The 27050-nt window shown below is 40.6% G+C and overlaps 1 protein-coding gene across 1 annotated transcript; it reads left to right on the plus strand.

The window, feature by feature from the left end:
- The first annotated feature begins 2698 nt into the window (after positions 1–2698).
- LOC137380387 (deoxyribonuclease gamma-like) lies at positions 2699–25565 on the plus strand. The gene is made up of 8 exons (XM_068052316.1): positions 2699–2938; positions 7470–7558; positions 8074–8160; positions 10869–10972; positions 12490–12602; positions 19250–19407; positions 21215–21311; positions 23964–25565. Exons 1-8 carry the CDS (start codon positions 2795–2797, stop codon positions 24060–24062), a joined length of 891 nt encoding a protein of 296 aa, XP_067908417.1. The 5' UTR covers positions 2699–2794; the 3' UTR covers positions 24063–25565.
- The last annotated feature ends 1485 nt before the right edge of the window (positions 25566–27050 follow it).

Genomic DNA, 27050 nt, shown 5'->3' on the forward strand with positions numbered 1-27050 from the left:
TTAATCCAACTGGCCACATTCCCCACTATCCCATGCCTCCTGACTTTCTCCATAAGTCTACCATGGGGGACCTTATCAAATGCCTTACTAAAATCCATGTACACCACATCCACTGGTTTACCCTCATCCACTTGCTTGGTCACCTGCTCAAAGAATTCAATCAGGCTTGTGAGGCAAGACCTACCCCTCACAAAACCGTGCTGACTGTCCCGAATCAAGCAGTGTCTTTCCAGATGCTCAGAAATCCTATCCCTCAGCACCTTTTCCATCAACTTGCCTACCACCGAAGTAAGACTAACTGGCCTGTAATTCCCAGGGTTGTTCCTATTCCCTTTCTTGAACAGGGGCACAACATTTGCCACCCTCCAATCACCTGGTACCACCCCCGTCAGCAGAGAAGATGAAAAGATCATTGCCAGCGGCTCTGCAATTTCATCCCTTGCTTCCCATAACATCCTTGGATATACCCCGTCAGGCCCGGGAGACTTGTCTATCTTCAAGTTATTCAAAAACCCCAACACATCTTCCCTCCTAACGAGCACTTCCTCGAGCTTACCAGTCTGCTTCCCACCGTCCTCTTCAGTAATACACCCCTTCTCATTCGTAAATACCGAAGAGAAGTACTCATTCAAAACCTCACTTATCTCTTCCGGCTCAACACACAGTCTCCCGCTATTGTCCTTGACCGGACCTATGGTCCCCCTAGTCATCCTCATATTTCTGACATACGCGTAAAAGGCCTTGGGGTTTTCTTTTAGCCTACCCGCCAAGCATTTTTCATGCCCTCTCTTAGCTCTCCTAATCCCTTTCTTCAGATCCTTCCTGGCCATCTTGTATCCCTCCAGAGCTATGCCTGTGCCCTTTTTCCTCAACTTTATATACGCATCCTTCTTCTTCCTAACAAGACTCTCAACCTCTCTTGTCAACCACGGTTCCCTCACATGACCATCCCTTCCCTGTCTGACAGGGACATGCTTATCAATGGCCCCTACTATCTGCTCCTTGAAAAAGTTCCACATTTCGACCGTGCCCTTCCCTGCCAGCATATGCTCCCAACTTATGCTCCTCAGTTCCTGCCTGACAGCATCATATCTACCCTTCCCCCAATTGTAAACCTTGCCCTGTTGCACATACCTATCCCTCTCCATTACCACAGTGAATGCTACAGAATTGTGATCACTATCTCCAAAGTGCTCGCCCACCAACAGCTCTATCACTTGCCCTGGTTCATTACCTAGTACCAAATCCAATATTGCCTCCCCTCTGGTCGGGCAGTCTACATACTGAGTCAGAAAAGCTTCCTGGACATACTGCACAAACACTACCCCATCCAAACTATTCGATCTAAAGAGTTGCCAATCAATATTTGGGAAGTTGAAATCCCCCATAATTACTACCCTGTGACTTCTGCTCCTTTCCAAAATCTGTTTCCCAATCTGCTCTTCCACCTCCCTGCTGCTATTGGGGGGCCTATAGAAAACTCCCATCAAGGTGACTGCTCCTTTCCTGTTCCTGACCTCAACCCACAGTGCCTCAGCCGGCAGATCCTCCTCGAAAATTCTTTCAGCAGTTGTTACACTATTTCTAACTAACAATGCCACCCCCCCACCTCTTTTACCACCATTCCTAATCTTATGAAAACATCTATAACCAGGTACCTCCAAAAACCATTCCTCCCCCTCACCTATCCACGTTTCAGTGATGGCCACAACATCGTAGTCCCAAGTGCCCATCCACGCCTTCAATTCACTCACCTTATTCCTGATGCTTCTTGCGTTGAAGTATACGCACTTTAACCCTTCTCCGTGCCCATCTGTCCTCTGTGACAGTGCTACCTTCCCCAATACCTCACTACACTCTTTGTCTTTCTGAGTGGACCCACTGGTCCCTGGATTACAAGTCCGGTTCCCATCCCCCTCCCAAACTAGTTTAAACCCTCCCGAACAGTACTAGCAAACCTCCCTCCCAGGATATTGGTGCCCCTCTGGTTCAGATGCAGCCCGTCCTGTTTGAACAGGCATAACACAGAAATTCTGATTTTCATATTCATCTGATGAATCTTAATGTCACTTGGATGCCCAAGCAGAAGATTTTTACTATGATGTATGAGACTGTTTCCTACATCAAAAATAGCACCAGCTCTAATATTGAATGGAGTGAAGATTAGCCCCTTCAGAGCATGTGGGCACATATCTGCATTTTTCAGGTAACCACATCCTGTTTAATTAGTACTAAATTGTTGCCAATAAAATAGGTGGATTATAGTTACAGTTTATTGCACACAATTCATTTCATAACCAGATATAACTTGTCTCTGAGCAGGTCTGGCAGCATCTGTGGAAAGAGAAGCAGAGTTAACGTTTCGGGTCAGTGACCCTTCTTCCGAAGAAGGGTCACTGACCCGAAACGTTAACTCTGCTTCTCTTTCCACAGATGCTGCCAGACCTGCTGAGTGATTCCAGCATTTCTTGTTTTTGTTTCAGATTTCCAGCATCCGCAGTATTTTTCTTTTATAACTTGTCTCTTCCTAGTTTCACATCTCTGCCTTAAAACATGCTTTAATTGCAGCCCGATGTGTCAGCATATATGCAAATCACTTCTCCATCTCAAACTTACAACTGCTTGCTGTTAGTCACCTTCAACCATTGGCTAACAAAGAAAAAGGAGGAAGGAACAGGGTGGTACTTTGCAGTGCAATTAAAATGAAATAGTGATAAGGGAGTTCTCATCACATCAACACAGTGCATTCTAAAGAATATAATAACTAGTTGGTGTCTCTCCTGAATAGCTGAACATGGTAAATATGCGGTTTGTCCATGGTGTTCTCTTTCTTGCCAGTCTTCATGGGATTCAGTCTCTTAAAATCTGTTCCTTTAATGTGAGGACATTTGGAAAAGCAAAAGCAGCCAAGGAAGGAATTCTGGATGTGCTCGTGAAGGTGAGTTTGAGATATTTTACTTTAGAAATCCTTGAATTTTTATTTTGCGCATTTCAATATGATTTAAAACTTATTCAATGTGTAATTGATTTTACTGAGCTTTACTGAGCCAGATTAAGTCAGTCCTGTATCCTTCTGATATGTACTTCAGAGTGTACTAAATTACAGCATGTTTTAAAAACTCAGATTCCAACACACAGGCTAAACTGTGAATGGAGAATCACATATGATCCTATCCAATTATTTCAGTATAAGAAGCCTTTAAATTATATAGGAGAAAAAAAAGTTATTTCCATACACTGGTTTGACAACAGTAATGATAAAAACTCAAACGAGAATTGGTGTGGGATGTAAATAAACCCTTTACCAGCTTAGGTCTATGTTGTTAACTAAAAAATACTTACATACCAAATTTTTAGTGAATGCTAAAGTTTCAATATCGTTAACGGATAAAAATATCTCGAATTTCAGATTGTATTTCAAGTCATGTTGACAAGGGTAATCATTGCTATTATTATATTGCCTGAATTTTCTCCTTTGCTCTCCTGATGATGCTGCTCTTGTTCTTGCTGTTTCTTGGGTTCAAAAACTTAACAAGTAACTTACTGCAGTGACCATTCTTCATCTGTAAACCTAGACAATGAATTTCGGAAAGGCATTCAATTGCTGAGACCATCCAAATCCAATCCTTTACTCACCTGCCACTCACACATATACACCTTCCAGTCACTGGCTAGCAACCAGGAGTCCCAGATGACCTTTTTTTCTTTACCAACTTCAGAACCCCGAGAGTAATTATAACATCTGAACTGTGTAGCTAACTCAGCAACAGATGGGAATCCAACATGGGTTAGACCTTCTGTTCAATCCAAAGTTGGCATTAGTGCAAGTCCAATTATGTAAACAGAAAAGATGATGACATTTGTGGTAAAACTGGGGTTACAGTATCATATTTACACTTGAAGAAAATGTTTTGTGAAATCCAGAGTCTCAGGAGCAGTAGCACAATTTGTTTGCACATTTCTTTTATGTCTTGTTCAGTTGGTGAAATGCTTCTCACGGGGCAGCCCGTGAATGAAATGTCTGGAGACAACTTCAACAGGAAGCTTAGGAAATACAAAACTAATCAAAGAAGCAGCATTTAAAAATAATTCCCAAAATAATAAAAGCTTAAGTGGCGCACTGACAGATTTTGTTCGGAAGTTTATAGATTCAGGTTTTACGGCTGTTTGAACTCTCATATGCCCACACCCCTCTTGAGTTACGAGCTGCACATCTGCAGTTCTAAAGATTACGCATCCAAAATTATTAGACACAATGACCAGAAAGTAATGGACCATAATTTTTTTGTGGGATTGAATCTAAAGGTGTCTGCTTGTTAGACTTGCCCTTGAACGTTTAGTTTTTTAAATGTTTTGTGTGGCAAGTTACTGGAAGTGTTGGCTGATAACACCTCAGAGAGACAAAGCCAGACATATAGGATGTGAATGAACAGGACAAGCAACTATGTATCTCCTTAACCAAGAGTTTAAAGGATTGTGAAATTAACAGTGCAAAGACTGAAAAGGAAGTGTAAAATAGAGTGGGTGAATTCAATGTCAAATCAGGTACAGAAAGAGAAATAAAGAAAGGGAAAGAAAGATTGGATTGAGAGAGAAAAAAGCCAAAAGGAAAAGCAATAAAAAGTTTTCATTTTACATTTTTTTATTCTCAACAATTAAAATCTGAAGGAATGAGATTCCATGCTTGTAACAGTTAATTTTCATTGCTGGGGAAGTTGTTTGTCAGTAATAAAAACTTATCACATTGTTATACATTAGACTCAACTTTGGATGAGACTTAACTTTGTGGTGAGTTTTGTTATATCTACTGTGCAAGCAGCATATCACACTGCTCAATGTATTTCAATGGGGAGGCAGACGGCGAGATGCCATTCTTGCAGAGCTACCAACAGAATGGCACATCTCGGACACAACATTTTGATATTGGCATCTAAACACACATCTACCCCTCAGCTGAAGTTGCTGTAGCATTTGTGCATAAATTAGCCTGTGCCAATGATTTCTCAATCATTTTTAAGCAGTCTGATTTCTACCAATGTGCAAATAATTTCCTGTTACTTTTCTGTGTAAACTCTCTATGTAATGCATTAGAAAGAATATAGATAGCAGGGTTTACAAATAAGAACAAACAATCCTAGTAAACATCACCAAGTGCTTCATAAAGTGGGCTGCGGGAATGGAAGCCAATGAACAATTAAACAAAGGGAGGGTGTTACAACAACAACTTATATTTACATAGTGCCTTGAATATAATAAAATGTCCCAAGGCGCTTCACAAGAGCATTAGAAAACAAAGTATGATACCAAGCCACAAAAGGAGCTATTAGGTCAGATGACCAAAAGCTTGGTCAAAGAGCTAGGATTTAAAGAGTGTCTTAAAGGAGGAAAGCGAGGTGGAGAGGCACGGAGGTGTAGGGAGGGAATTCCAGAGCTTGGGGACTAGGCAACTGAAGGCACGGCCACCAATGGTGGAGCGATTAAAATCAGGGATGCACAAGAGGCCAGAATTAGAAGAGCGCAGATATCTGGGAGTGTTGTGGGACTGGAGGAGATTACAGAGATAGAGTGGGGCGAGGCCATGGAGGGATTTGAAAACAAGGATGAGAATTTTAAAATAAAGACATTGCCTGACCAAAAGCCAATGTAGGTCAGTGAGCACAGGGGTGATAGAGAAACAGGACTTGATGCAAATTAAGACACGAGCAGCAGAGTTTTGGATGACCTCAAATTTCCAGAGAGTAGAATGTGGGAGACCAGCCAGGGTGCGTTGAAATAGTCAACTCTAGAGGTTGCAAAGGCAGGAATGAGGCAGGATAAGCTGAGACAGTGGTAAAGTCGGACGATGTTACAGAGATGGAAATAGGCAGTCTTAGTGTTGGCACTAATATGAGGTCAGAAGCTCATCTCGGGGTCAAATGTGACACCAAGGTTGCAAACAGACTGGCTTAATCTCAGACTGTTGCCAGGGAGAGGGATGGAGTCAGTAGCTAGAGAACGGAGTTTGGAGCCGGGACCGAAAACAATGGCTTCAGTCTTCCCAATATTTAATTGGAGGAAATTTCTGCTCATCCAGTACTGGACGTCGGATAAGTAGTCTGACAATTTAAAGACAGTGGAGGAATTGAGAGAAGTCGAGAGGTAGAGCTGAGTGCCGTCAGCATACAGGTGAAAGCTAACACTGTGCTTTTGAATGAACATTACCACGAGATGGAACATGCAAAGAGGAAAGAATATGTATTTAGTGGTGGGATTATATTATAGATGGCCAAAATGGTGAAAGATGACTGCGAGATAAAAGCTTGCAGGAAGAAAGATGAGGGCAAGTTAGAATCCATCATTGCTGTGGGAAAGGACTTGAGATCAGAGGTATGGGAAATAGGATAGTGCGGATGAGATCACCCCATACTGATCCACCTTCTGATTTCCTTGTTCCCAGTAGGTGAAATGCCAGACATTTGCTTTTTACCTCCCATGATGAGGTAACTAAAATCAGAAATATTCAACTCTACCCTTGCCCAGATATTTGGTAACACTAACTTTGCATACTAATCTATTTCTCTATCGCACCAACTCCTGAGTAGGAGCAGTAGTCAAATGTTATTTTCCTCCATCAAACCTGAGACTGATGATGGAGTAGTAAAGCAAGGTTTCCATCCTTGAATCTATTTATAATATGTTCCTCATTTCGGTTATGCTGTATAAAAGTAGTCACCTGACAGGGAAGGGAAGAATATTGGAAACAAATTCTGAGCAGCCACTCTCACATGCCTCCCACAGTCGAGTATTATATATTCAGTACAAACAATACTAATATTGTGCTGGACAAGATGTTTGTACAATGATTAATTTTCATTTAAAAATAAAATGATGAAAGAAAGGGAAAGGTCAATTATCGACCTATTAATCTTTTCTTTAATGATTTCTAACCAGTTGTCTTTGTTACAATGGATTATTGCAAAGAGGTTAAAATGTATATGTGCTTAATTTTTTTAAAAATAAAATGCTATATGTTATAGAAAGTTTCATTATGTATTTTGCTAAAAAAAAAAGGGCTTAGATGTAGCACTCACATCACTGGGTCAGAAAGTTGTGAGGCGTTAAACCAAGGCCCCATCTGCCCTTTCAGGTGGACAGAAAGAGCATTATTTAAAGTAGAACGGGGAGTTATTTCAGTGTCCTGGTCAATATTTATCCTTCAGCAATGACACTGAAACAGATTATCTGATCATTTGTCTTCTTGCTGTTTGTGGGATCTTGTTGTACACAAATTGGCTGCTATGTTTACCTACATTACAACAGGGACTACACTTCAAAAAGTAGTTAATTGGTAGTACAGCAGTCTGCGTCACCCCAAGGTCGTAAAGGCACTACATGAAGATATTAGCCTTGGTTCATTTTAATCAATCTCATCTCTGAGTCAAAAGGTTGTGGGTTCAAGTCCCACTCAACATACCTGTCATTTTCTGCAGATAATCTCTCGTTGTGATCTATTGTTGATGATGGAAATCAAGGACTCAAGAAACCAAGCCTTTCCTACACTAATGAAAAGGCTGAACAAGTAAGATCACGGAAATGCTTTTGTTTCTCTAAACACTGCTGGGGTGCACTGAGAGTTTGGATAGTTCTTTTATCTTCAATGCTGTTCCCTGTAGCGACTTCTGGGATTATGTTCCTTAAATCAGGGAATCAACAGGTGGTGTTGGATTTGAAGTCCCATGATGGAATAATCATCCCGGGGTTTCGGACGGAGCAGACTTGATGGATTGAATGGCCTTTATCATTCCAGAATTTATGTTCTTGTAATGCTCCCTTCCTGTCCCTTTAAATTGAGTTAAATTAAATTAAGCTTGAATGTCAATAGCATGATGGACATTTACTCTAGGAAATAATCAGTGCAGGCATCTATTGAGAGCAGACAATAGAAAACAAGGACCATCAGAAAATAGAAGGTATACACCCTAAGCATAATTTAATAGTCAGGTTGGAGATTTACTTTACTTTCTAATGTAAATAAATATGCCTTCTAATCGTGTACTGAACCTGAATTATAACTATTTAAATATTTTACGTCAGTCAAAACAACAGAAATGAATACGAATCTATCATCAGCGAGCGTTTGGGACGACTGGCCTACAAAGAACAGTATGCTTTCATTTACAGGTATTCTTCCACCTCATTTCTATATTTCAAATGCACATGTTCTTGTCAGAGATATGAATAATAAAGAAAATAATGCCTAGATTCTAAAGGTGCAAACACCATACAACTTCAGTGCATAGAGCACACCTCCAGTATTTAGCCTGACTTTGAAACATTTTATTTGTCCATTTAAGGCAAGTTTCAGTGTTGGATTAATTTCCTGATGGGTTTCTACTGAGCACATGTACCAACTGACCTCAATTGCATACTTAGTTCACTGAAAATTTCTGTAAATAGATATTCTGCCTGCCGGAATATTTGAGCAATTTAAGTTCATTGCAATTTTCCTTTTTCTCTTTAGAAAATGTTACAAATCTACACTCAATCACAAATAATGATAAAAATAATCTTGATTAGTAAATCTTCTTTTCACCTTCCAAAGCAGCGTCATTTTCATTCATCAACATCGAAAGAAACTGGACTGTAATATTTTAATAATGATAACCACAAAAAACATACATTTCTTCATTTTGAATATTCTTTGAACAAAGTTAGGAACTTTATAAAGTTTTAAATGTCGATAATTTGATTTACAAATGGTACCATAGTCTTCAAAGGGTTAAGGTACTCATAGAGATTGTGCTAAGGAGCAATCGATGCAGATTTGTGCTGTAAGTCCCACATACCAAACTCCTGAGATAGTGATCAGAGTAAGGCGTTTCTACATTGGGCAAGAAGAAAATTAGAAGCTACACATCCTTGATGACTCCTGTATTTGGAAGCATCAGTACCTGAAAGGGGAGCTGCCCTTTCAGCCAGAGAGATTTGAGTGACATGGGAAGATGACTTAAAGAGCCAGAGAGAAATATTCATTGAACAGTAAAGTGAAGGATTTAAATTGAAAATACATCTGGGTAGTTTCCTCTTTTTCCTCCATCATTTTAAATGTATATCTTTTAGTGAACTTTAACACTGACCAATGTGAAGAATCACCCAGTATCAAACATGTTCAGGTGAAGTACAATATGGCTTAAATGCAGATTAAGCTGCCTCTGTATTATACTAATTAGCATCATTTACTACAGCCATTTGATTCAGTGGGCTGGATTTTAAAGGCGCTCCCCCCCCAAACGTCAGGGGTCATAATGGGGATGGGGGGGGGGTGGAAAATACCTCCGGGAGAGGCCCACAATGGGCCTCGACGCTGGGAAGGCCCAGCCCCATATAGCCGGCGGCGGCGAGGCCTCGTGGCATACCCCCCTCCCGCTCCCGGCGCTCGGTGACGGGACCAACGTTATAGTCAAAAAAATGCAAATAAATTAATTAAATACGTACCCGCTCCCACCATCCATTTCGTTGCCATATTGGTGGCGGCGGCCGGCACTCCCGTGCCTTTGGATCTCTGTTCGGAGATCCGATGTGGGACACTGGTGGGGAGAGGAAAGCAGGTAAGTATTTCAGTGTGGGGTGGGGGGGTGTGGGCAGCCAAAAACTATTCTGATGGGTGGAGGGGATGGAGGGAAGGGGTTGAATGTAAAAGTTAATGAACTTTGGGGGTGGAGGAAAGGTCAGGTACACAAGGTAAGTATTTTGGGGAGTGAGAGGGAAAGGAATGAACTAAATGGATATTGGTTGGGGTGCGGTGGGAGAGGGGATAGAAACATTTCTTTATTTTTTAAATTAAATCTAAAGTACATATTCCTTTAAAATTTTAAATTAAATGTAAGGACTGGAAGCCCTTTAAAAATGGGGCCGTTGCCTGTGCAGTGGCTCCAGATGCCGTTGTCGGGGACGGACCACCTGCCCCCTCCACATCATCAGGGGTGGTGGTTGCCCAGGCCATGAAATGAGCTGCCGCGTTTCAGCTCCGCTGAGTAAAGCCCGCGTGTGCAGAGGGCCATCTTTTACGCCTGCCGCCGATTACGGCAGCGCAACATAAAATTCAGCCCAGTATTTCTAATCCATGCATCAGCCACTTTGAGTAACTTTCTGAAAATAACTGCCAATTCCATATCAACTAGTGTTGAATTATGGGTTGTTGTGCTGTGGGTTGAAATTATCAAATGTATTTTGTTACAACAGGCAGAGAGATTGTGTCCTATATTTTAGTGTAGGTCTAGAGATGAAAGGGCAGTATGCCAATCCAATGTGTTACCTATTCTCCGAAGACTTTTGCTTATTAAGATATTTTCACCCATTCTTTATCTTATGTCCCCTCCTTTCAGACCTCAGATGAACTACTTCCAAGTTTTCATGAATGCAACCTTGAAACTGGCACCTAAAAATGTAAATGTAAATGTACATGTGCCCTAGGGTAGCATGCCATCAATCTTTCCTCTGCTCAACAAAGACACTGCTGAAATTGAAAACTCAATGTATGGAGGATCGTGAACCCAAACTAAGTAAAGGTCACTTTGTGGTGCAGATAACGCTAATATTGCCATTAATGTGGACTACTGTGATAAGGCACTTTTAATCACACATGAAATATTCAATAGATCAAGCCACAGTTTTAAGAAACTTTTTTTTTAAGTACACAGGGGAAACTTCAGCCTTCTGCAGCTCAGGAAATATTATTTTTGCAAAGTAAACCTGTCAAATGATAAAGCAATCTACTCAGTTTGTTACCCAAAAGACAAACTTTAAAAGTTTACCTAAGCGTTTGTTTAATGTGAGATATTAGACTGTGGGGTGGTGTCCTTACTGTACATGTTTTATGTCTATTTTAGACCTAAACTATTATCTGTGAAGAGAAGTTATCAATATCGTGATCATCAGGCAGATGTTTTTGCAAGAGAACCATTCGTCGTATGGTTTTCATCTCGTTCTGCCAGTAAGTTACTCTTTCTTTCACATACCAAATAATTACGTTCCTGTAGAAGTAAAAAGATAAATAATCTCCCTGGGGCAGATCAGGGTGATTGCTCACTGGCACTCAAAGTATTTTTCTTCTTGATTTTAGAGGAATATATAACATGGTTTCCTACATTGCTATTTCCCTGCAGTGTCTCTTCAGGTGTCATTTACTAGCTGTCCAGATAAGGAGGAATTCTGATGTCATGTCCAAATCTGACCTGATTTGAAGATACCTAAATTCACCCAATTTAGATTCGGAAAGAACTTCAAATTTCACATTTTTGTGGAACTGAGGTAGAGGCAGCCAGCCGGGGCAGTAGAGCTGGTGGAGGGGGAGAGGGCACGCCTGTGGCATCACAACCAAATTGAATCTTATCATAACCCAACGTCCCTGTGCATCATTTTCCAGCAGAAGTGACTGGCCTCTGGACAGGAACAGATTCTTCCCCACACTCCCAACCTAGAGAAGCTGAGTCCTATTCATGACCCCGAGTGCCATCCTCCCCAAGATCAGCTAACTCAGTACAGACCCAAAACATAAAGCTGGGGCATTCTGGGTCTGTATGGGTCAGGCCACACTACGCAGTGCAGTTGACTAATGAATCACTCCTCCCCAGAAAATCAAGTCTTGTTGGATAGTGACTGGTCCCAAGATCTGCTGATACTGTCACCAGCAGTACTGATAGACCATGGTATAGAGGTCCTACAGGAAGCTTTGGCACAGACAAGATTGCAGCTGGTGTTTGTAAAGTGACTACTAACATGCCAGTCTATAGCTGGACCTTTTCTCGTGTAGCAAGTTTATCACACAGTTATTAAACCATTCAGTTTACGCCGTTGGATTTTGAAGTTTTGTTAATTATGAAGTACGATGTTAGTACTGTGTATGTATATCTGATGTTAAATCCTAAAAGATTAACTTTTTTATTTATTATTGTTTATATTGGTTTATGCTCACAATTACATAATTTGTCTTAATTAAATGGATGAATTAAATGAGATGAAATAAATTATGCAATAACCCATAACTATGAAAAGCTGGATAGAAAACAGAGATTACGACTGTAGACCATGAGAACAACCAGTCATAGAATCAGCACATGCTGCATCTGATACTGTGAAAAGTTATTTAACTAAATCTGGACTTTGCACACTTGATTTTCATTTTCCTTCTGAAACTCTACTACATTTCAAAAGAGAATTGGTTAAGCACCTGAAGAGAAAAAAAATTGCAGGGCTACCTGAAAAGAGCAGGGGAGTGGAATTAGCCAAATTGTTCTTGCAGAGAGCTGGCGCAGACATGACAGGCTGAATGGCCTCCTTCTGTGCTGTAACCATTCGATGATTCTATGATTCAACATTAATGGGTTAGATAATTCCTCTTTATTTCAATAAGACATATTTGTGTAAATCTAACTGCAGCAATCTAAAAATATGTATTTCTGACATACGACGAATTCTTGTAATAATTCAATTCCTTTCACACTCTTTAAGTGGTAAAAGACTTTGTCATTATCCCTCAACACACAAGGCCAGGTTCATCAGTCAGTGAAATTAACGCGTTGTATGATGTTTACATGGAGATGAAACAACGCTGGAGAGCAAAGGTACTTGTAGATTGTTTCTAAAGTGAATTAGTAACAATGATTGTTGCACTTTGACCATAATATTCATAAGAACTAAGTGCAGGAGTACACTATACGTCCCCTCGAGCCTGCTCCGCCATTCAATAAGATCATAGCTGAACTTCAACATCAACTCCACCTCCTCAAATCTCTTGACTCCCTTGGTGCCCAAAAATCTTTCGATCTCAGTCTTGAATATTCACCCACAGCCCTCTGGGGTAGAAAATTCTAAAGATTCACAACCCTCTAAGTGAAGAAACTTCTCCTTATTTCTGTCACAAATGTCTTACCCCTTATGCGGAGACTCTGATCCCTAGTTTGAGACTGTCCAGCCAGAGGAAGCAGCCTCTCAGCATCTACCCCATCAAGCCTGCTATGAGATCACCTCTCATTCTTCTAAACTCCAGAGAGTATCGACCTATTCTATTCAATCTCTCCTCATAGGGCAGCTCTTTCACCACTTTCAATCTAGTGAACCTTTGTTGCACTCCCTCTAAGGCAAGTATATTCTTCTTTAGATAACGTTACGACCAGGTGAGAAAGGTGTCTGGGGTCTTTTGCTGACTTCACCTGGTCTTACTGTAACAGGGTTTAATTTTTGAACACTGTGTTTTGAGCTCCTCCTTTGTGAATCCTTGTTCACAGTTTTCCAGTTATAAGGCAAAAAAATGAGAACAGACAGGCTTTCTTAGGTTTAAAGAAGGAAAGTGAAATTTATTAAACCTTAAACTTAAACTCTAATACGGTTAATGCCTACAGATATACGACACACCCACGTTAGCATGCACACGCGACACACACATGCAGATAGAGACAGAAAACATGAGAGGAAAATATAAGATGAAAGGTTTGAGGCAGTCTCTGAAGGGAGTTTCTGGTTACTGTTTCTGTGGTTCCAGCTCACTGTAAAGTCTTTGATTGGAGGCGGCTCTTACTTTATGTTGGGGCCCCGTATTCTTCTTTAACTTTGTTCAATGTAGGAGACTTTTCTCTCTTTGAGGTTCTCGTGTCTTCAATGGTTTCCAAAGCTGGTGTGAGTGAGATGAGAGCAGCCAGGAGAAAGATGTTCTTAAACCAGGAGCTTTCTGATTTCAAATTCCTTGTTGGAAGTTCAAATTCAAAACTCCAACAGTCAGTCAGTCATGTGATTAAAACTGGTCTGACCACTTCTTCTGCGTTTGTGGATTCTACTATCTTAGCAGTCAACCTAGAATGCTAGCTCCCCCACCTTCAAGGTCTGGTAATCAAAAGTTCATTGTTTAGAGAGAGAGAGAGAGATACAGCACTGAAACAGGCCCTTCGGCCCACCGAGTCTGTACCGACCAACAACCACCCATTTATACTAACCCTACAGTAATCCCATATTCTCTACTACCTACCTACACTAGGGGCAATTTACAACAGCCAATTTACCTATCACCTGCAAGTCTTTGGCGGTGGGAGGAAACCAGAGCACCCGACGAAAACCCACGCGGTCACAGGGAGAACTTGCAAACTCCGCACAGGCAGTACCCAGAATCGAACCCCAAATCCCCTGAATATGCACATTTACTAGTCTCTCACATTTTAAAAAGTGTTCTGCTTTTCCATTTTTCTTACTAAAATGGATGACTTCACACTTCCCCACATTACACTCCATCTTGCCCAATCACTTAACTGGTCCATATTGCTTTGCAACCTCTTTATGTCCTCCTCAAAGCTTGCTTTCCTACCTAGCTTTGTAATCGTCAGCAAATTTGGATTTATTACACTCGATCCTCTCATCTAAGTCATTAATATAGATTTATCTTCAACAGGTAATGAACTCCAATGTATCAATGACTACGTAGCTATTTCTGCTCAATTTCTTTCCACTCTACCCAGTTGAAAGGTGACCAGATGATCTATTTACACGTTTCTGCCAATGCCACAATAACTGGCCATTAGGACATATAGGACACAAACATGGGTAAACTCATTCTTTATTCCCCACCTCTCATCCTGGAGTGATACCTACTCTTTGATTAATTTTTGTATTTCAAACAAGCACTCCGTTTATTCCTAAACTCCTCAAATTATATATGAAAGGATTTTTAAGATCTAATCCAATCTATTTCTTCATATATATTAGCATTTTGGCCACGGTCAGTTGATGAATATAAGATGTACAAATGCATATATAAATAAAAAGATGGCAATAGAGGTAGGGTCAGATTTCAGAAACTCATTCCACAGAGCTACACAAATGACAGTCGACAAATGCCAAAATGAATGGGAACTGTGGATATAAAATTGTACCGAAAGTTGCGTCAACACAAATTAGGCAGAGAGGAATTCTGTGAGGCAGATAGATTAAATAGATAATGTATAGATGAAGGGCTTGCCTCTAGCACATGTCTGTCATACCTCAAAGTTACACTTGTAAATGACATTTTACCACATAATACAAAGTGTGTGTCCACTTACGAAGGATCCAACAGTTATAATCATGAAACAGCACTAAATCACAAATATTCAGATACAGACTCTATCAATAAATGAGAAACAAATGGGATTGAAAAACTAACAATTCACAAGGGAGGTACACAAATATAAAAACTACTAATCAAAAATGAGCAAACAGCAATAAGTGACAACCAACAAGGAAAAAAAGAGGGCCATTAAATTTTCCACAAATATTTTTGAAAACCATTTTGCCAGCGTTAAAAGCAAAACAAAGGAAAGCATGAACTTTTGAACACTATCTAAGGTCATTTTAACTGGAAAAACAATTTGACTAACTATATACAAGGGTTTGTAGTGTATGTAGTAAACAAAAGTAGTGCAAATCATACTATATGTTAATACAAAAACTGTCCCTATCTATATCACCAACATCTGCTCCCAGAAATGCCTTCACTCATTGTGCAAATCCTGGAACATTGCTTCTCCCAGCTGCAGTTCCAGGAATCCCTCTGCTTCTGTCCTCAACCACAAGGATTCTTCTACCTAACTAACACCCTGGACTGTACTGTTCCCAGTTGCCAAACAACAGGAAACTGAACTTTATCCCAGCTCCAGTTCAGACCTTGTTTCCTGCTACAGCTTCCACTTCAACCAAAAACCTCCAACCCACATGTTGTGTTTCTCAGTTCGTGGTGTTTTCCAAAACTATTCAAAAGGAGAAGTTGATGCTCAAAAACTATAAATTACTTTTTTTTTACTACAATGCCTATTTCCTGTGACCATTTTCATTATAAGTAGAAAGAACTAATAACTATCAACCTAGACTTGTGTTGGACTCTAAATCATTATTCATAAAGGCCACATGCAATTTATGAGCAAAAGCCAATGGGAGTATCTTGTGGGTGCTTGTAACTTCTTTAGGAGCAATTAGTTATTGCTGCTATACTACAACAATTTTCCAACAACTGGAAATTTAAAAGCATATTAAAGAATAATGAAATATCTGAACTTAGGCCTCCTTATAAGGGTGAATTATAGCCAATCAAACTTTGAATTCCAACTTCCTGTTAGGGGACTCCCACATCATTCAGGTACATTTCCTGTCAAGCCAAACAAGGAGCATAATAACTGTGTACATGCAGATTCATCAGGTTGGATCCTCACCACAATGATGTAATGGTAGCTCTGGAAATAGTTACAGGTTGTAGTATTATTCCCTCCAAACTATGACAGTAGGTGCAGGTGTCAACCTCACCAAGATGAATGTTATGCAAGCAGACAAAATGGAAAGAAGAGAAGAAAGGTTCTCTCAAAGGCTCAAAAGGTTCAGTGCCTTTTCTAGAACACTATTGTTGTTATTGTTATTGCCACGGATAATTTGTAAATTCTAGGTAGCACCCGAGCACTAACTGGGGGAAATGCTAGAGTCTATTATAAAGGATGTGATAGCAGAACACCTGCAAAGCATAAACGGGAATGGACAAAGTCAGCATGGGTTTATGAAAGGGAAATCATGCTTAACAAATCTACTAGAGTTTTTCGAGGATGTAACTAGTAGAATAGATAAGGGAGAACCAGTGGATGTGGTGTATATGCATTTTCAGAAGGCTTTTGATAAGGTGCCACATAAGAGGTTAGTGTGCTAAATTAAAGCACATGGGATTGGGAGTAATATACTGGCATGGATTGAGAATTGATTGACAGACAGGAAACAGAGAGTAGAAATAAACGGGTCTTTTTCCGGGTGGCAGGCAGTGACTAGTGGAGTACCGCAGGGATCAGTGCTTGGGCCCTAGCTATTCACAATATATATGAATGACTTGGGTGAGGGAACTAAATCTAACATTTCCAAGTGTGCAGATGACACAAAGCTGGGGGGAATATGAGCTGTGAGGAGGGTGCAAAGAGGTTCCAATGTGATTTGGACAAGTTGGGTGAGTGGGCAAATGCATGGCAGATACAGTATAACATGGATAAATGTGAGGTGTTCCACTTTGGTTGTAAAAACAGAAAGGCAGATTATTATCTGAATGGCGATAGATTGGGAAAGGGGGAGGTACAACCAGACCTGGGTGTCCTTGGACACTAGTCGCTGAAAGCAAGCATTCAGGTGCAGCAAGCAATTAGGAAGGCGAATGGTATATTGGCCTTCATCGCAAGACAATTCGAGAACAGGAGCAAGAATGTCTTACTGCAGTTATCCAGGGCCTTGGTGAGACCACATCTGGAGTATTGTGTGCAGTTTTGGTCTCCTTATCTGAGGAAGGATGTTCTTGCCATGGAGGGAGTGCAAAAAAGATTTACTAGGTTGATTCCTGGGATGGCAGGATTGACATATGGGGAGAGATTGGGTCGACTAGGCCTATATTCACTAGAGTTTAGAAGAATGAGAGGGAATCTCATAGAAACCTATAAAATTCTAGCAGGACTAGAAAGGCTCGATGCAGGGAAGATGTTCCCGATGGTTGGGGAGTCCAGACCCAGGTTTCGCAGTCTCAGGATACGGGGTATGCCATTTAGAACCAAGATGAGGAGAAATTTCCTCACTCAGAGGGTGATGAACCTGTGGAATTCTCTACCGCAGAAGGCAGTGGAGGCCAAGTTATTAAATATATTCAAAAAGGAGATAGATATATTTCTTAATGCCAAAGGAATCAAGGGATAGGGGGAGAAAGTGGGTACAGGGTACTGAATGAGATGATCAGCCATGATCTTTTTTGAATGGCGGAGCAGGCCCAAAGGGCCGAATGGCCTACTCAGGCTCCTACTTTCTATGTTTCTATGATGCTTAAAAATGATCAGTGCTTTTTTCCAACACAAGTATTCGTAGGAAATAGCAACAATTTACCTTAACATTAGGACATAGGTTGCCCCCAAAACTTTCAACATTAAGACATCTTGATTGAATTTTTCAAGGAGGTGACTAGATGTGTAGATAAGGGTAAAGCAGTTGATGTAGTCTACATGGACTTCAGTAAGGCTTTTGATAAGGTCCCGCATGGGAGATTGGTTAAGAGGTTAAAAGCCCATGGGATCCAGAGCAATTTGGCAAATTGGATCCAAATTTGGCTTAGTGGCAGGAGGCAGAGGGTGATGGTCGAGGGTTGTTTCGGCGAGGGGAAGCCTGTGACCAGTGGTGCTGGGACCCTTGCTGTTTGTAGTGTACATTAATGATTTAGACGTGAATATAGGAGGTATGATCAGTGTGTTCGCGAATGACACAAAAATTGGTGGTGTCGTAAATAATGAGGAGGAAAGCCTTAGATTACAGGACGATATAGATGGGCTGGTAAGATGGGCGGAGCAGTGGCAAATGGAATTTAATCCTGAGAAATGTGAGGTGTTGCATTTTGGGAGGACTAACAAGGCAAGGGAATATACAGTGGATGGTAGGATTCTAGGAAATACAGAAGGTCAGAGGGATCTTGGTGTACTTGTCCATAGATCACTGAAGGCAGCACCACAGGTAGACAAGGTGGTTAGGAAGGCATATGGGATACTTGCTTTCATTAGCCGAGGCATAGAATATAAGAGCAGGGAGGTTATGATGGAGCTGTATAAAACACTAGTTAGGCCACAGCTGGAGTACTGTGTACAGTTCTGGGCACTACACTATAGGAAGGATGTGATTTCACTGAAGAGGAGATTCACCAGGATGTTGCCTGGGCTGGAGCGTTTCAGCTATGAAGAGAGACTGAAAAGGCTAGGATTGTTTTCCTTGGAGCAGAGAAGGCTGAGGTATGCAAAATTATGAGGGGCATTGATAGATTAGATAGGAAGAAACGGAGGGGTCAATAACCAGAGGGCATAGGTTTAAGGTAAGGGGCAGGAGATTCAGAGGGGATTTGAGGAAACATTTTTTCACCCAGAGGGTGGTTGGAATCTGGAATGCACTGCCTGAAAAGGTGGTAGAGGCAGGAACCATCACAACATTTAAGAAGTATTTAGATGAGCACTTGAAACACCATAGCGTACAAAGCTATGGGCTAAGTGCTGGAAAATGGGATTAGAATAGGTAGATTCTTGATGGCCGGCACAAACACGATGGGCCGAAGGGCCTGTTTCTGTGCTATATGACTCTATGACTCTGTTACTAACAGGCGCGTGTGACTGAAAAAGATTGGTGAAACATGGTTGTCCTCTCCTGAGAATACAGATTGAGATGATTCTGTCTTTGTAATATCATTTCCTTTTGTCTCCAACAGTACTTCATACTTATGGGAGACTTCAATGCAGATTGTGATTATGTCCGCAAGAAGGAATGGACAAATATCAGATTGCGAAATGATACCAATTTTGTTTGGCTAATTGGAGATAATAATGACACAACAGTAAAAGAGAGTACACACTGTGCATATGACAGGTGAGAAGGTAGATGCACTTGGAAAAGATTGGACAGTAAGGTAATTCCTACCTTGTGAGAGAATGTTTCAAGTGCAGTCTGGAGGACAAATATGCTGGAGTGAGGGAGGCATAGGTTATGTACAAATACACAGTAATGAAATGCAAAACTCTCTATAATGGGTTGAGAATTTTGATTTTTCTTTACTTCCTTTGTGAACCATTAAACATACTATTTAGTAACAAACCTTAAAAATAAACCTATCCCTCACTCCCCTATAAAATGGAACAACAGTTTCTCAACAAGGCAAATGGCAAGTACATGTAGTTAATTAAACCGACACCTAGTCTAGCATCTTACAACTAGAAAGCAAAAGGCTTGACATCCAGTTACATAGAATCTTCGAAACTTACAGCACTAAAGGAAGCCATTTGGTCCCTCGTGTCCATGCTGACTAAAAAATATCCATCCAGCCCAATTGCAGTTTGCAGCTCTTGGTCTGTAGCCTTGTAGGTTTTAGCACTTCAAGCACACATCCAAGTACTTTTTACGTGTGATGAGGTTTTCTGCCTCTACCACTCTTTCAGGCAGTGAACTTCACAACCCTTTGGATGAAAAAATATCTGCTCAACTCCCCTCTACTCCTTTTACCATTTACTTTAAATCTATGATCCCTGATTATTGACCTCTCTGCTAAAGGAAATAGGTCCTCTCTATCCACTCTATCTAGGCCCCTCATAATTTTATACACCTCAATTAAATCTCCCTTCTGTTCCAAAGACAACATCCACAGCCTTTCCAATCTCTCCTTATAGCTAAAATTCTCCAGTCCTGGCAACATCCTCGTCAATCTCCTCTGTTCCCTCTCTAGTGCGATCACATCCTTTGTGTATTTCAATGACCACTCAAAGTACAGTAGTATCAGCCACTATAAATGCAAAAAAGGGAGGAGGAAACTCTTACCTTCTGTAGCAGACATCAGTAACAGTGGGGAGAAACCATCTAATTGCACCAAAAATCAGAATTCTTCGAATGAGGATGAGGCATACACACATTAAATAAAATAATCTTACTCAAGTTACTGAGAAATTGAAATTTTGCATTGATGTGACTAAAAAGAATACCAGTAAAGTCAATTAATTGATGAGTGATGCTAGTCAGGTCATCAAAGATCCTTCCCTTCTTTCAGTTAATATCTGAAAATAGCAAAAAATAAACAAACACATAAAAGCAAAACCAGGCTGACACATTCATCATCGATAACTGACACACATACAAATAAAGGAAGGGAGAAAATAATCTGACTCTGTAACAAAATCTTATGTGTATTTGATCTCTACTGAATGATCAGGCACAGTAAATTTCAAAATCAACAAAAGCCTCTTTATTGATTCTTATGTTTAAAATAAGGAATATTCACAAGTGAGTGAATCTGTTTTGTGTAACACACATGTGATCAAACTGCTTTCACATTAATACGTATGATCAGATTGGTTTCACACCCTAACACATGATCAGACTAGTTTCACATTCACACATTTGCAGTCAGACTGGTTTAATATTCATGTGTGTGGAATGCTTTATATATATGAATGTGTGATCAGAGTGATTTCACATCATCGATGTGTGATCAGCAGTTTAGCATTTTACATGCACATTTGGACTGCGTTTGATGTGCAGAATGGCTTTTTAAATGCCCAATCGGCTTCCTGTTTTTCCATAGTCATAAGGTGACTATACTCCTGTTACAATACCCTAGTAAATAGTTTCCAGCAGTGTATATTAGAATTTATATAACCACCTTTCTTCTCAATTTCTGAAAAAACAGGATTGTACTTCGTGGAGTAAAGTTAATAAAGGCAGTCATTCCAAATTCAGTCAACATATTTAACTTCAAAGAAGCTTATGGCATGACGGAAGCACAGGTAATTCTATGGTATCTTGTTTGTACAGCAATTCTGTATATTTTCAGGGAAACACAGGATAATTCTGTCAACATTTCAAAATAGCGAACACCAGCTGGCTGAAGGTAACATTTTCAAATACATCTGAGGATGTACTCATGAAACATTCCAACAGGCAGCAGGGTATCAATCTGTAATAATAATAATAATAATAGCAATAACAGCTTGAAATGTGAGAGTAACTCCAACACAATAAAATGTCCCAAAGTGTTTCACAGAGGTAAAAAAGACAAATACTAAGTAGTGGTGAGAGAAGGGGGAGATTAGCGGCTGGAGGCAAGATCAAAGAGGTCTTTGAAGTCAGGAATAGAGGTAGTAAGGTGGAAGGGTTTAGGGGAAAAATCCCAGAGTGTGGGTCCGAGATAACTGAAGACTGATGCTAAAAGTGGAGTCGCGGGAGAGGGATGCAAAGGAGGTCAGAGTCAAAGGAGCACGCTGGTACATAGCAGTGAATGATTGGTAGACGTGGGGAGGGTGAGGCAGGAACTTGTAAATGAGGACAGGATTTTGAACTCAATAAATTACAGGATGGGGAGCCAATGAAGGTTAGTGAGGACAGTGGGAGTTAGTACAAGATAATATGTGAGTGGTGGGATTTTGAATGAGTTGCAATTAAATAAGATGACGAATAAAGTTTTCATTGAGAGTAAGGATGACATGGGGCAATTTGAAGCTGAGCTTGGACAACAGGACACCATGGTTATGTTACTATTGGGCACAGCCTTAGTGGGTTTCCAGGGAAAAGGATGGAGTTGGGGGTTAAAGTGCATTAACTTTTAGCAGGAATTGAACAAGTGAGATCTCTAGTTTTGAGCTGAAGAAAATTCATCATCACCCAGTTCTTGATGTCGGTTAAGCAGTCAAACAGCAGAAGGGTAGAACCAATGGGGGAAGATAATTATATTTGGGTATCTTCAAGGTAAATGTAAAAGCTGACCTCCTGCCTACAAATGATGTCACCTAGGAGTAGCATATTTGCAAGGAACAGCAGAGGACCAAGGATGCAGCTGAAGTGTCAATGCAGGGATAGGAAGAGCAGCCAATATAGGAGATGGGCTACTTGAGGGGACGGTAGAAGTGGAACTATGGTAGGACAGTGCCATGCATGTGGCTCATAGTAATGGATGGAGTGTTCAAATGTGTCAAACTTATGAGAAATGAAGAAGGATGACCAGGGATAGCCTACTGAGGTCATAGTCACAAACGATTTTCATTCGTGACTTTTTGACCAAGGATGACGATGCTATGGGATGATTGTATCAAGATTCAACAGAGAGACCGAGTGAGGAATTGACAGAAAGAGCTTGGCTTTCAAGGGAATGTGGGAGGGTGGTGACCGCAAAAGGAAGAACTTGCATTTATGTGGTGTCTTATCAAATTCTCAGGATGTCCCAAACCATTTTACAAACAATGAATTATTTTTAAAGTCCATTGATTGTTGTTATGTATGTAAATATGGGAGCCAATTTAAGTGCAGCAAGTTCACACATAGAGCAAATGAGTGAACGAGAATTAAACTGTTTTTGGTAGTGTTGGAGACACTTTGAAGAAGAAGAAGGAAGGTGGTGGAGAGTGAGATGCTCAAAGGGTCATGGTGGGACCTGGCAATGAGAACCATACCACTAATGATTAGGACAAGGGATATGTTCATGTATAACTGGGTAAGATGATCTCACCTGAGGGAGGAGTCACAATTATGTCAATGGAAGGGGAACATGCTCAACTACTATTTAAGATTTTGGTAGCTGTATAAATAAAACAAAAAAAAAACACAATATGGTGGTTTAAACCACAATTATATCCTTATAATGGATTTAGCCTGTACAGTATTATGAGTCCCTGATTATTTTAAATACTAAGAGATTTATGGATTAACCTTCTAACAGAGCAATTCCATATTGAATGTGCATCTCCTTGCAAGATCAGTAAATCATACACTTAGTAGATACTGCTTTCTCACAAGTGCCTTAAGTTGAGATTCCCTCTTTTATAAAGAAAATATATTTCTCTGACCACAGGCCAGAAAGAACACCAGTTGATTTAGTGATTGACAGATCTGAATCAGAGTAGCAATGAACCACAACTGACCACAGTGCCTGTTGGTTGGGGGTCCAGGGTGGGAGGAAAAATCAGCTACTGTGACAACCACTGGAATTGATGGACACTGGAGGAGGACAGAATTAGTCTTGGCTGTGACGTCCTTCACAGGAAGACAGCCTAGTAATACTCAATGTCAAGTCTCACATGTGAATAATAACATTTCAGTGAGATACTGGAGAGTTACTGCCAATTGTGGAACTGTACCCCCAGTGGGAAATCAAGACTTTCACGTAGTTTTACTTTTCCTCCTTCCACTTAGCATCTCCCTACAGCAGCATGGTTGAGATCAGGAAGTCATTGAGACAGAGATTGTGGACAATATCCATGTTGTATTACTCTGTAGTATAGTTCATTGGTGCTCCAACACGTTAAACCACTGTGCCACCCCACATTACAGGTTTTTAAACTGGTGACATAGGATAAAGCACAAATCTGGAATGTAACTTGAGCATAAACACTGTATATGTTTCTCCATCATAGTTAAATCAAACTCCTCTTCTTCTAACTTCACAGGCCCTGAACGTGAGCGATCACTTTCCTGTGGAAGTAGATCTGCAGGAGTCCCATGGATTTTCTTACTGGTTAAGATCTTTCAGAGGTCGGAATGGGTAGAAGAATATTAAGTACTGGTTCCATCAGTTCTAAATGGAACGACAGCTGGAACTGTTATCAATTTTAAACTATACAACAATTCAGTATTTCCTTTGCCATTAAGTTACATTATAACCTCCAAACATTTTTGTAAGTGTTATATGAAATTTGTATACCTCAAGGGGGCCATTCAGAGCTGGTGCCAGAGGACATTGATTTCTTTCTAATCTACATCTTCATCATCTCAAGGATAGATTGCTTTCTTTTCCCACATCCTCTCATCAATCCTTAATCAACTTCAATCCAGAACTCTGTGGGCCAAATCCTGCAATCTCCGATACGGTCACCATCGTGTCCTTAGGAAGCTTCATTAGCTCTCTATTCCACAGCATTGAGTTTGCATTTCTCATTCTAGTTGTCAAATTCCTCCATAGTTTAACTCCACAAGATCTGACTAACCCTTTCCGGTGATGTGTCCCAACCCACACCTCTTCTAATTCTGGATTGCTGCATGTCCCTTGCTCCCTTCACCCCACCATCAGAAGCCAATCTTTCAGTAACTGTAGCCCTGATTCAAATGGAGTGGGATTCGGGCATCAAACCATCCCCCGACCTCAGCAGTGAGAAGTGCAGGTGATTTCAACTCCAGCATTTCATCTGCATGATTAATTGTCTACCCGTAATGGGTGGGAAGCAGCAGATGCCAGTGGAGGTTTGGACGGCATGGACAAGTTTCTATAGCACCACCTAGCAAATTCACAGGGTAAGATAGCAATTTTGACCAGTACCAAGGGGAAATTATGTGGACAACTGATCAAATCAGGCAACAGGTGCAAAGACTGGGGAGGAACTGTATGTTGGGCATAATATCAAAAGTTTATGTTTTAACTTGTTGCACATGTCAATACAACTCCTGGCATGTTTTGGAAAGAAATGGCTGTTAAAATATAATCAATAATAAATGACTGCAAATGGCTTTGATAAATTGACAATGATATTGAAATCAAAAGGATTGAACAATTCTGTCAAAATTTTTTGTCAAAGCATAAAACACTGAAATGCTTCAATAAACCACATAACCAATGGCAGCAGTGCTTTCACACAGTATACATAGAGTCATAGAGAGATACAGCACTGAAACAGGCCCTTCAGTCCACCGAGTCTGTGCCGACTATCAACCACCCATTTACACTAATCCTACATTAATCCCATACCACATCTCCACCTTCCCTCAATTCTCCTACCACCTACCTACACTAGGGGCAATTTACAATGGCCAATTTACCTACCAACCTGCAAGTCTTTGGCTGTGGGAGGAAACCGGAGCACCCGGCGGAAACCCACGCTGTCACAGGGAGAACTTGCAAACTCCACACAGGCAGTACCCAGAACTGAACCCGGGTTGCTGGAGCTGTGAGGCTGCGGTGCTGGCCACTGCACAACTGTGCCGCCCATACATGATGTGCTTTCTGTGAAATGGGAAGATACCAAACACAATTGAATAAAATGAAACACTTACTACTACTTGTTGTCAGAGATTTTCTATGATTGTCAATAGCAAATCCACCTTCAATTCATATTGACCGACCACGCAGAAAAGACCTAGAAACAGAAGCAAGCATTATAACTGAAAATGGACACACACCATAGTGCAATGAAAATCTGCTGCTCTGGCCTCAGCGGTCTGTATATCCTGATTAAATGGTTGAAATCCCAGCTTATATTTCGTAAATTTTAACAATTACACACAGAGTACTGCATGTATATGTGACAGAGGAAAAGTCCATTCATGAGTGAGAAATAGAATCAAGACAGATGCTGAAGGCTTGGGGCATAGAACACTTTTGTTGAGGTAAGAGATAAAAAAAATATTAGTGACTGCAGGAGTTAAAGAGCAGAGAGAAAAAAAAAGTCATTGACTACAGGACATGAGGAGAAAGAGTGTGAAAGGAACCCAAACAAAGTTATGAACAACATTTTGCTGTAACTGTGACCATGATACATTGTACTTCCTAGTCCGCTGTGCAGGCTTTGATATTGTCAACAATACCATTCTCTAGCCATAGTCCAGCTTGGGACTGTCTTACTCTTGCCTCTCCAGAGCATCTACAGAAATGGCTTCTCTTCAAGACCCCAAACTATTACCTCAAGAGTTCCCCAAGGATCAAACCTTGGCCCTCTCCTCATCTGCGTGCCTTGGCAACATCATCTACAGACATAGGGTCTGGCAACACACAGCTTGACCTCTCCACTACCTCTATGTTGTCCGATTATTTGTTCAATATTTAATCATGCATGAGCTGCAATTTCCTTCAGTTAAACATTGGAAAAATTGAAGCTATCTCCTTTTTGACGCCACCACAAACTTCTCACTTTTGCCACTGATTCCTTCCCTCCGCAGCCATTGTCTTCAGCTGAATCAGACTGTTTGCAGTCTTGGCATCTTATTCAACCCCAAACTGAGTTTCAAACCCATATCATCTCCATCACAAAGACTGTTTACTACCATATCTATAATATCGCTCGCCTCTGTCCATCTACTGGTCAAACTATTATGTGTTACATATAATGGGAAGTATCTCCTTATTGTCTTCCTGGTAACAGGCTTGACCGGCAGTCAAACACATGATTCAAACATACAGATTTTATGATCGGCTCAGTTAAAGATACAAGCGCCTGTTAGTTAAAAAAAAAATCTTGGTAGTTTCATATTTCTAACAATCCTTGTCAACAAGTAAATAGAAAAAAAAGCAAACTGAAAATCACCCTGAGTGAAGTTGAGTCAAACAAATTGAAAGGTTTGTAGAAAGGCAGGTAGGTACATTTAACTAGCACCCACAGTTCAAGTGAGACAAAGAGAGGGACAGTTTGTATAAAAGATACTTAGAAAGGACACCATAACTTACAGATTGCAATCTTTTATTGTTTTTTCTTTCTAGGAGCTAGATGAAAGGATTTTTACAGTAGATATATATTTCATATTGTTACATTTGCTCATTGTTTTTGAAA

The sequence above is a fragment of the Heterodontus francisci genome, chromosome 19 (genome assembly GCF_036365525.1).
Source record: "Heterodontus francisci isolate sHetFra1 chromosome 19, sHetFra1.hap1, whole genome shotgun sequence".
Lineage (NCBI taxonomy): Eukaryota > Metazoa > Chordata > Chondrichthyes > Heterodontiformes > Heterodontidae > Heterodontus > Heterodontus francisci.

Coding starts and splice junctions, on each gene's coding strand:
- LOC137380387 (XM_068052316.1), top strand. CDS start 2,795: ATGGTAAATATGCGGTTTGTCCATGGTGTTCTCTTTCTTGCCAGTCTT. Junction 2,939..7,469: donor TTCTGGATGTGCTCGTGAAG/GTGAGTTTGAGA, acceptor CATTTTCTGCAG/ATAATCTCTCGTTGTGATCT. Junction 19,408..21,214: donor ACACACTGTGCATATGACAG/GTGAGAAGGTAG, acceptor CTGAAAAAACAG/GATTGTACTTCGTGGAGTAA.